General features: G+C 33.1%; 1 protein-coding gene across 1 annotated transcript; it reads right to left on the reverse strand.

Annotated features, from left to right (window-relative positions):
- LOC149795729 (uncharacterized) lies at positions 1–12,232 on the reverse strand. Its single transcript, XM_089965634.1, has 6 exons — positions 11,993–12,232; positions 11,047–11,516; positions 7,716–7,915; positions 5,333–5,521; positions 3,723–3,876; positions 1–1,777 (listed from the first exon to the last, which is right to left on the reverse strand). Exons 1-6 carry the CDS (start codon positions 12,121–12,123, stop codon positions 1,545–1,547), a joined length of 1,377 nt encoding a protein of 458 aa, XP_089821760.1. The 5' UTR covers positions 12,124–12,232; the 3' UTR covers positions 1–1,544.

Here is a 12,232-nt window from a genome sequence, read left to right on the forward strand (position 1 = left end):
CAGATTTTCTACGAGTGTGTGTTTACTCCCCAGATCATAGTGAAAAGTGAGTGTGTCATAACATGAATGGTTCATAATAATTAATTCCAGTATAACGAGCATCTATCAAGAGGTTTAGAAAATGTTAACAAATCAAAAATATTTAATGAAACCTTACTGCAAATTTTCAATGACTAGGACCTTTTCTTACAGATGCACACCAAATTTTTACAGATTCACACTAAATAAAATTTGTTATAACAGTTACTGGTAATTAGTGTAAATCCAGCAATTTTTAAAACACAGCATGCATTAGGTATTATTTGTATTCAAAATAAATAACATTATTTATTATAAATTATTTTAAATTAAAAATCAATAAGGTAAAAATGTTGTGAAGCAAAGAAAAGTTGCATTATTAACCGATAACATAATATATGCTGAGTCAACAGTGTCATATATAATAAATATGACTGGAACAAATGAAATAACAAAGAATAAAAGTCTTGAGGGTTGAGTTTTAAAGTGTGTCAAGACCTGATCAGGATAAAAATGCTGAACTATGCAGCACAAGTAAAAACAATACATTTTACAAAATATGATTGGAATGTGTTGTATTTTAGGTAATTTGGATAAATCATACATGAATAATGAAGTATGTGATTGGTTGATACAATTTAACAATCAAAATTCATTTACTGTACCATGATTAGCTATAGCTAGAGATACAGACCATAAAAAGCTGGTTATATACTGTTTAATATACTGTTTATTTGCAACTAAATATTTGTTCAAATAAGAAGTATGATTTGTGTATGGTGAACATTTAGGACAACATGGATGCCATTAGAAGACTTTGGTGAAAAATCCAATGCTGATATGAAGATTCAAGAAAATACTGGATTCCAGACTGGCACCATTTTCATTTGGATCCACCTAGACATCCTAAGAAGTCTTTTAGTGGAAAACACATGCTGAAACTACCATTCATTTAGGTGAATTAGCAATATTCAGACTTTCAAGATGGCCACTGAAGTGGTTATAACTGGATGTCTGAGTGGAGCCACTTTCATTTAGAAACAAACAGACATCATAAGAAGTCATCTGGTGAAAACCCCATGTTTACATGAATTGACGCTCAGGAGGAGAAGCAATAGTAAGACTACTCCTGTGGTCACTTTCATTTGGGACCAACTAGACTTCACAAGAAATCATTTGTGAATAATCGATGTTGATATGACCATTCATTCAGGAAGAGTAACAATAACAAGATTTTAATGATGGCTGCTGTATGGCCATTCTGGATGTCTGAGCAGCACCATTTCCATTTACGACTACCTAGACCATGGGATTAATGTGTGTGCATGTGTAAAGTTTCATGGCAGTCCTCCAAGTAGTTTTGGAGGATGAGTGATAACAAAATTGTGCTAATGGACAGGTCAGTGATATATAATGGACAGGTCAGTGATATACAATGGACAACAGGCCATTCCATAATCTCTCCTGATCTATGACAGGTCGAGATAAAAACTGCACTCCCAAAACTCATGTCATTTATAAAGTATTTAAATGTCGTTGCTCTTGTATGCTCTAATAATGTCTCTAATCGGGGCTCGGCACACTGGACAGGTAGAATTACGATCTATTAGATTTCTCCCACAGGTGTAGCAAACACACATATGACCACACTGGTAGAGAACAGAATCAGAGAAATTATCAAGGCAAATCAGACAGTGTGTGTCATTCACTGGTGTAGAACGAACTGGCTGATGACTTGTAGCTGCAGAGTTATGTCCCCCTGTAAGCAAATAAATATAGGACATGAGAATATGAATGTTGGTCAAGATGATGAGCATGATAGTGATGATGATGACAATGATGATAATGATGATGATGATGAAATATCAAAGATACAATACACTGCTCTTTAAGATTTCACAATAAGCTTAAATGTTTTCCACTGTAAGAGTAATTGTAATTGTACTCAAAGTACTAGAGAGTGCCACTCGAATTTGTTCATCATCACTATGCGAACAAAGAGAGACGGATATTTTAATTCAGCAGAATATCACATGTACATAAAGGGAGATAAACATATTCAGATGTATATAGTACAATTCATGTGACGTTTCATTGCTCCATGGTTCAGTTATAATATCCCCTCTGCTGCATCAAAGAAAATAAATATAAACTATCACTGTGACTCGGTGCTTACTGGTGTGAATATTGGTGGTGGGGAAGGCATAAAGAGGTATTTTTTTTATTTATTTCATTGACAGGTCAGTAAATAATAAAATCTTTTGGGGAATTTTACAATGATTAGGTCTCAGAGTAACAATGATCAATGGCTGGTCAGTCAGGTTCATTCATATGAAACTTAGAAGAAACACCAACTAGTCTGATTTATATTTGAGTGGGGTTGAGAATTAGTAAAAAAAATAACTCTTTACATATGTGACTGTGGCAGAGTGGATACAGTGACTGACATTTTGATCATAACTTTGTACTACAAAGTAAGGTAATTTGTTTTTTTAACTCTCACTGACATCAGGATTGCTTATTGTTTTGAGAAAAGAAAGTCATGATTGATGCAATGAAAAAATGTGTATAAACAGTGAAGTATAAATTTTCAGGAAAAAAAATCTATGTATGTATGTATCTGGATTTAGAGGCACTTCAGCACAACACTGGCTATAGAGTGCTGATTAAAGGTTAAGTTCTGTAATTGTAAATATCATGAACTTAAAAACATCTTTAGGAAGATAAAATCCTTTCAAATAAATGTAAACAGGAAGTATTAAAACATAAAATGCTGAGACCCTGAAGCTCAGTAAAATGTGTACAAAGATAAGATAAAAGGTAACAAATAAAAGTCCTTACAAAATGTAAAAAGCCATCTGTAGACAATTATTAAAATTAACACAGGTGAGACAGAGCTTTGGAATAATGCAGGCATAAGAATATATGTACAGTAAATATGGCGCCACACTGGCGAAACATTCTAAAGACATAAACATAATCACTTTCATTGCAGGATTTCATGTAAACACAGAGGTTTCCAACTGACGAAAACTTTGCAGTCAGGGAATAAATAAATACACAGAAGATATCAATGTTATCTTCAATTGACCATAATTTTATGCTTACTAGTGATTTCAGTTTGTTCCCTGGTTATTCAATGTATACAATGATATAATTTTAATGAAAATGAGGATATCATCATCATTTTCATCATCACTAAGAAAAAGTGTACAATCAGTTTGCATGCAATGAAAGATAGAGAAAAAAAGAAAGACAGACCAAACTTGACTAAGAACTCAAGAACTATTTATGATCCAAAAGGCTTCAAAAGAATGATCATCTCTTTCTTTTCCTTATGCATGGTAAGTAATTGGAAAACAAAAAAGAAAAGAATCTGGTAAAACAAAATTTGTTGGTGATGCTAAAGGTTGTCAGCAAAATAGATATAATTTATATATTAACAGGTGGGAAGTATCAGATGGAGAAAATTATTTGTTGTCTAGACACATGCATATATTTCTTGTATTCAGTGATTTTCATATTACATTTGTATTTATTCAGAAGATTGAGAAGTCAGGCATCTATATATAATAAAGTTAGCACAGAACAAACAAATTTCTGCTATAAATACCTTAATGCTGGATTATCAATGAAACTGCAGCAATTATTTCATGAAACATAATTATATAGAAGCTTATTAAAGTATGAGAGAGCTATATTACCTGAAGCAAGTGCCTGGGTCATTGCTGCGGCAACCTCCTGCCGTATTGCCCTCTGAATGTCAAGTTGAAGGTCAAAGCTAACTTTCATCATGTTCTTCATCTCCTCTAGCTGCGCTTTCAGACTATGAATCTCTCGACTCATGTACAAGTTTGTCTGAAAATTTAAAGTGGAAATGTATTCTCTCATGTAAAAGTTTGTCTGAAAATTTAAAATGCAAAAGTATCTCTTGACCCCTGTACAAGTTTGTCTGCAAATTCAAGTGGAATTGTATTTCCTGACCCGTAAAAAACTTTGTCTCCAAATTCAAGGTGGAATTGTATTTCTTGACCCGTATACGAATTTGTCTCAAAAATTAAAGGTGGAAAAGTATCTACAGACCCATGTAGAAGTTTCTCTAAAGATTTAAAGTGGAAATGTATCTCTCTAATTGGGTTCAAGTTTGTCTAAAGAGTTAGAGTGGAATTGTATCTCTTGACCCGTGTACAAATTTGCCTAAAGATTTAAAGTGGAAATATATCTCTCTAATCGTGTTCAAGTTTATCTAAAGATTTAAAGTGGAAATGTATCTCTCATATACAAGTTTGTCTGAAAATTTAAAATATAAAAGTATCTCTTGATTCGTTTACAAGTTTGTCTCAAAATTTAAGGTGGAATTGTATTTCTTGACCCATATACAAATTTGTCTCAAAATTCAAGGTGGAAAAGTATCTACAGACCCATGTAGAAGTTTCTCTAAAGATTTAAAGTGGAAATGTATCTCTCTAATTGGGTTCAAGTTTGTCTAAAGAGTTAGAGTGGAATTGTATCTCTTGACCCGTGTACAAGTTTGTCTAATGATTTAAAGTGGAAATGTATCTCTTGACCTGTGTACAAGTTTGTCTAAAGATATAAAGTGGAAATGTATCTCCTGACCTGTGTACAAGTCTGTCTAAAGATTTAAAATGGAAATGTATCTCTTGACCTGTGTACAAGTTTATCTAAAACTTTAAAGTGGAAATGTATCTCTATAATCATGTTCAAGTTTGTTTGAAAATTTAAAGAGGAAAAGTTTCTTATGACCTGTGTACAAGTTTGTCTGAGAATTCAAGGTGGAATTGTATGTCTTGACTTGTGTACAAGTTTGTCTCAAAATTCAAAGTGGAAATTTATTAAAGTTTTGCAAATAACAAATATAAGTCTTATTCTGACAGTTGTTCTTAATCTGTGTAACATTTGAGTTGAAATAATTTAAAGTTACTTTTCAAGTATTTGCAAGTATGAGCTATATTTATTGTCTTCAAAAATCCTGCAATTCTACTACAAATATTTTGTCTGAAAGCATATTAAAAGACTGTTTTTAAACTTTGATGTTTTGAAAGAATTTTTCTTAGGATCTGTTGAAAATTCAGTTTTTATCCCAGCTGTAAAATTTATGAGCCAGTCTAGAATTCCTTATTCATATGCACCCACTGATTTACAACTTCCAAATTCTAAATGGCTGTTGATAGACTTCTTCCACTGCCTCAAATGCATTGGTTTACATTGTAAATGATACAACAAAATTGTGGATTACATCATGGGTAAATGTCCCTGTATCAACAGCTTCATTCATCATTCTGTGAATTCTCACCTGAGTGTATGGTACAGCTGCAGCACTTATGCTTGTCACAGAAATATTGTCCCAGTTATCACCAAACTGATTTGAAACTGGCAACCCCAGGTTAGAAAAGTCATTATGAATGTGTGGTTGTGACTGAGGAATTGAACGGACAAACTCTTGTACTCTGCTTCCATCAGCTTGTGTAGAATGAACTCTGTGCTGGAAGAAAAAAAACTGTTCCACATAAATATTAATATGACATACCAAGTATTGTGACATACCAAGTATTGTAAAGGGTTGACTTTGATATTCCAATACATCCTCTTACAATTCATTGCCCAGTAACTAATTTTCAAGCATTCCAGAAGTGTTTCAAGTACCAATATAAGTGGCCAGGGGATCCTATTCACGTGCATGCATCTTTCATGGTAAAATGTGGAAAATCTCATCAGATATATTCTACCTGCTTATTCAAAATAATAATCATAACAGTAAAAAACAGAAAAATAATAACAATAATAAATAAATACTTTTTTTATTTACTGAGCATAACAAAGTATACCCAGTACATGTATATGCTTTGAGGCTATCAACAATCATGCTAATATAACAGTACATGTATATTCCTCGAGGCCATCAAATTATATTGAGTTTTTAGATGTCAGATAATGAATCAATTATTTAGCATAATCTTGTAAACATCATTGATATGCTTTCTTATTTACAGAATACACAAGGAAAGAAAATATTGAGATGAACCCATACAAGCACTGAGAGTTAGCAAAATGTATATCTAAACTACACTTGACAGAAAGAAAAAAACTTCAAGGAAGATCATGAATAGCTATAACCTATTTGTAAATTGGTTCAAAATTCACTTGTTATAAAATGAATTTCACATCAATGATTTATGTACATGTAATGCTAGATTTAAAAAAAAAACATCCTTGCTAATAAATATAATTAAAGGTGAATTCATAGATGAGATTATTTTAGTCAAAGTTTTGTAAGGGACAGGAGTTGCGCATCTCATCTAACCTTGGGCAGTACTTTTCAAGAGTTAGGCTTTGAAATCACTAATGTACCTTAGATTATCTGTCAAACATGTTGGCTTTTTTATACTTCTATATTCAAACTTAGAAAACTCTTTTGATAATTGACTCTTTCAGTAATTTAACAATGATTTTAAAACAATTGAGTCGGGAGACAGAATATGAGCCTCAAGTGCAATCCTAAGCGCTCGTTTTTGCAATATGCGGATAGGTTTTCATTTATAGTGCTTTTCCCACATTCTATTCAACAGTAATCAATCAGGGGTAAAATAAAAACATTATAGAATAGTTTCCATGTTGGACATGAAAAAAGATCTTCTGGAAGCTACAAAACCGTTCTATCCATATGATTGGTCCATTGTACCATATATGAGGGTCAAATTCTCACAAGAAGATTTTCACCTTCAGAATCTGATATATTGTTTACTGCAATTTTTTAAAAAAAGTCATGTTTTTTATGATGCAAGTCTCTGCCTTCTTCCAATCAACATACATGTAGCTTTAGTGTTGTCAAAGTTTTGATATTTCTACACTAGTCCAAGGTCACCTGTTCATTAAAATGTGAATTCTGTCCAGAACACACCAATGTACAGCTTAGAGACTTATTGGCATTTGATAACAGTCCTATATAGCCACAAAATTTAAAACAGGCACAGGACATAGGGTTGTGTTATTCCACATGGATTTACAAGTTATAAAACAGAATTTGATCTGGAAATAGTCTGGAAATATTGCCAAAATTAAACTACAACTGACGATTACTCAAGAGACATAGGAAGACTGGTTTTGCCTGTGTTAAGTGTGGTGTCATCAGCATTAATATCTGTATAAGAATGTTAAATGTGAAGTGGAAGATGGTGTGTGTGTGTAGACCAAAATACTGAGCATAAAAGAAATTTTATGCCCCCAAAATATAAGGACATTTCCATCATTCATTTTTTTTAAACCACAGATTAGAGATATGTAAAGGAGATGTTGACAGGAGTCTTTAGGTCTATAACCAGACTCGATGGGTGTAAAAGATTACACTAAGCCAAACAGCAGCTTGGAAATATGCTTCTGTCATTTTGGTCAGTGCACATTGGACAATGGTCATCAATGATTCTAATTCAACCTTTTACAGCATTTCAGGCTGCTCCATTTTATCAGATGCAGGACTCATCTGGGTCACCATGTTCTTTGTTTGTACTGCATGAATGCTTTAAAAAATATCTTATTACCAATATCATGAAACCTCAAAATAATATTTCTTTTCAAGCAAAATAATGGATATAATTAGATTTTCCACCTATCAAAGCAAGAATGTTTTTGTAACACTATGAAATGGTTTTTACCTAGGAGTGTGGAGTGTGACATCTTACCTGGACATGCAGCTCTAAATTCTGTCGGAACTCACTATCAAGGGTTGATGTAACCAAACGTCTGTGAACTAACTCACTGATCTCTTGCACTAAATTCTCATGCTGAATTTCAGTGATGTCATTCCAGTTGATAATCTGCTCTTGATCCCTGTCATTAGCAGGCCTTGGAGCTGTAACAACTGGTCTCTCCTCCACTAATGCTGCAAATACACAATGTACTTTCCAACTTTCAAGCCAGTCAGGAGTGAGGAAGGGTTCTTAAGACATTTTGGTAGGTTTATGGTTGAAAGGGGTTGGAATAGCCAAAGGGAGGCTGAAGCTTGACATTAGTGTTTACTCTTTTTTCTGGATCATACCCTGATTATAATAAACACTATACTGTGCACAATCCACAATAAAATGTAAGCTCCTTCCAATTTCAACCTCCTGGGTGTGTGCAAATCAAAATTTGTTGGTTGTGATTCATCAAAGTGCAAAGAAAACTGATGTCTTTGAAGGCTGAAGGACACTGTAACCAGGACCATAAATGAATAATATAAACTGATAAAGGAATAATATAACTTGTGAGTTATTATCATGTGCCTTTGTATGATCATAAGATAACACCAATATGCCTCTAACAAAAGGTAATCATAATTTTAATATTTCCCTTTCTCTTAATCTCTTACAAAAGAATTTACTAAAACATTCAAGAAACATTTTTATAAAAAATATTTAATCAGTTATCTTTTATGAAATTTTTTATTGAAACAATACTGTATTGTGGGAAGTATTACAAACAAACTATACAAACAGAGCTAACAACTCTGAGTCTAATAATTTCCTCTTAGGATTAAAATTTTACTTATTTCCCTTTACATAGCTTGATTAACTTTTACAATGCCAAAAGGCCAGTAGAGATAAATATAGAAAAGTACCTACAGGGTTGAGCAAATTGGTAGTCCATGCACCTGGGACTACCAAATTTTGTTTTCCGATTATTTAATTGTAAGGTTCGTAAGCTTGCAGGACTACTAACTGCATCAGATTTTATTTCTTTTATGGGTTTTTTTTGGTACTCATCCCTTCCAGCAGTTTGTACCCTGGTTCCAATTTTGAAAATTACAAGCCTAATGAATATTTAAAAATTGCACAAACTTTGTGATTTCATTCATTAATTTACAATTTCTAACCCAGTTTTTTGTATCAGCATGGGATTATGAACAACGTCATCTTTAAGTTTCAGGCCAAATGAAAGTTTCCAATGTAAGCAATGAGCATCAGCAACAGGGGTCTCAAACACGCGGCCTGCCAAGCTGTATCTTGTGGCCCGCAAAATGATTGGCATCACAATGTGTCATGAGAGATAACAAAGATGGTATGGCCCATGAGCCATTGAAAATGCCCTCATGAGTCCCTCATGGTGGTTTGAGTTTGAGACCCATGATCTACAGGGTCAGTTTCCAGTTACTACTGGAAATATCTTTCCAGTGTAAACATGGGTCATGGGAGTTTATATCCAGTATTTTTAATTTTAAGTTCTTATATTCCCCCCTCCACCCCATCTTCAAAATTAATTAAAAAATAGAAATGTAAAAAGATATGTCATGAATATTAACAAATATGTGTACTTGACACACTGAAATAAATTTGCTTCGGCCTTTACATAGTCTGTAATGATAAAAGATATGTGAATAAACATGATAATACAATTTTCCTTGTCTTTGATAGTATGTCTCTTAACTCTCATGACAGTTGCTCTGCTAATAACTGTTACACCAATATGCCTTATATTTTTATTTTCATCCGCAGAAACTACTTATATATTGATTGTTGTAAACTAATGATGATAAACGAAATAAAATCATATGAGTTATTCACTGAATACATGATAGTGGTACACACACACCCCAAACTCGTATCGAGTTTCACACAGAAACTATGATTTTTCTAAAAGACATTTATTCCCAAATAATTCTGTAAATCATGGTACATTCACTTTCTCTGTATTGAGATCAATTCTTTTTAAAAATTCCCATTTGCCAAGTGTCCCATGTACAAAGTGCAGAGTGCATGTGTAGTGAGGTACATAGGCTTAGCAATAAAAAAAAAGAAGAAAATGAAAATAATAAATAGTAACAGATATATTCTTAAACTATAAAATATTTTACTTTCTTTGCCTGTGAGACATGAGAAAACTATTTTTTTTAAAAATAGTCTGAATAGCCAATTTTATTAACATATAAATATGCTCTGATTCACATTACACAGAACTTCCTGAAAAATTCATTTTATTCTTATCCAGGTGAGCTTCAAATGGCAACTAGTGGATACAATTAGCAATAAAAACCAATGAAAACTTGCTGATACATTGCCAAAGGTATTAAAAATCTCCCAATATTTTCCCAAATTAAAGTATTATTTTGAAGCAGACTACAGTTTACCAGTGTTTAGTGATGCCTCCATTAACACTGGACATGTACTGAATTTGTGTTTTGAAAATAACTCGTGTCTGGATGCTTGGAAGCTTATGATCATATTTTTGATCTGAAAGTTTGCAACTTGCGAGGATTTTAAATATCTATGGCGAGTAATATTACTTTCCCTTGGCGAATGCACTTTTCTAAATGTTCTTGTAAGCATCAAGATCTGACAAATTTCAAAAGTAGATTGTAATACTGGAAAAGAACTAACTGAGATGGCACTTTAATATGAATCTGTATGCCCAAGACTCTCATATTTGCTTCTTGTGATTTATTAGCAATTATTCCCCTTCCAAAAATAATTGCATTGTTTTTTTTGTTTTGTTTTTTTAAACATAAAACCAGTTCTGGTGCAAACTGTATTCAAGATAACGGTAATCCAATCCAAGCCATCTTGTAGCATTGAGCACAAAATTTGTTAGACCCTGATCATAAAACAAGAGTCCCTCAAAGGGACTGTTGTTCAGACTACTGGCCCAAAAGACCAGGAACAGTTTCCTCTGCCCTTTTTATTATTGTTGACTTCTTGATACTGAAACCATCTAAGGTATTCTTCAGAAAAAGCCAAATAATATCAAATCTGGGAAGTTTTTCATAGCATCAGAGAAATGGGTAAAATTTGTAGTTTTTTAGAAAAGACGTTTGAAAATCACAGTACATTTCAAAAGCCAAACACGCCCTCCCCAAATCTTTCACCTTAATTTATCTGAAATTTTCAATAAAATTTGATTTGTAAAATGGTCATTTCCTTTGTATTATAAAAGCGTTATTCTAATTAAGTTGGTATGGGAAAATGATCTTGTACTAATGCAACTATTTAAATAATATTACAAGGAAGAATGGGGAAAAATAAAATGTATAATGCTTACGAATGCTCTCCACACTGGCAAATACTGTGTCATTCCTCTGTAGTGATGATGAGCTAGATTGGCTCTGCTGATCAATTTCTATGTGCTCACTTTGAGAAACTAGAAGTGTGTCTGCCACTGGTGGTGGGACTGGTGGAGTGGAAACTCTTGCAGTGCGCTGGCTGATAGATCGTGTTGTGGGCAAACTACCACGAATAATATTTTCCAGATGTCGACGGAACTGTGCTGTCTGAAGAACACTTGATACTCTTTGTTGCTGTGATAAGCCCTGAATCTCAATAACAATTGCTTCTGGACGGTGCTCCTCAACATTGGGGGAATTTAATGGAACATTTTCTTTTCCTGTAGCTTCCGCATTTGCTCTTGCCTCTAACCGCTTGTGCAGAAATTCTCCAATATTTTCTCTGTGATTCTGACCTGTAACTGGTTTATCACCATGCTGGAGTCTGCGTAGTTCAAATAGTGTGTCACTGAAAACAACAATTCATAATTTTATTAAAAGTTATTTTTACTCTGAAGCAAAACTTTAACAATGATAAGAAAAGAAGAAAATCAATATTTACAAATAATGTCAAGTTAGAAAAAAAAAGGCTGAAAACAACTTAATGGCCTCAAGAAATAATTACCAAAAAAAATTATATTTGATGTACTAGATAGGGAGTTTCCAATCCCACTACCTAAATCTTAGTCTAAAAGTCTCAGATGCATTCAAACTGATATTTTTTATTTTGGAGAACTGATGATGAATACAAGTGATGACCTACTAAAATAATAATAATAATAATAATAATAACAATGATAATAAATTATTATTATTATTATTATTATTATTATTTGCATCGATACTGGTAAATTACTCCTTCAGGAGAGAATTTTTTACAACGCGTTGACCTATGTGAAAACTTCCATATACAGTATTATTGTTTGATGTGATCATCTGACATACGTTCGAGCTCTTTGCAAAAATCTATCCATTCCTGTGTCTGCTGATTCCATCTTCGTGTTATCCGCTGTCGATGAACTCGAACTTTCTGTACAAGTTTCTGACCCAAATGAAATCTCTCCTCCTTCTGCCATCGTAGCTATAAGATCCAAGCTTACCCCTTTAATTTAATAGTCATCCAAAGACCAACGTAACATGATGTAGTTTTCTATTTTTAGGTATGATACTGGTTGAGTCAACGTA

This window comes from Sinohyriopsis cumingii, chromosome 7 (assembly GCF_028554795.1).
Source record: "Sinohyriopsis cumingii isolate HCF-2022 chromosome 7, ASM2855479v2, whole genome shotgun sequence".
NCBI lineage: Eukaryota > Metazoa > Mollusca > Bivalvia > Unionida > Unionidae > Sinohyriopsis > Sinohyriopsis cumingii.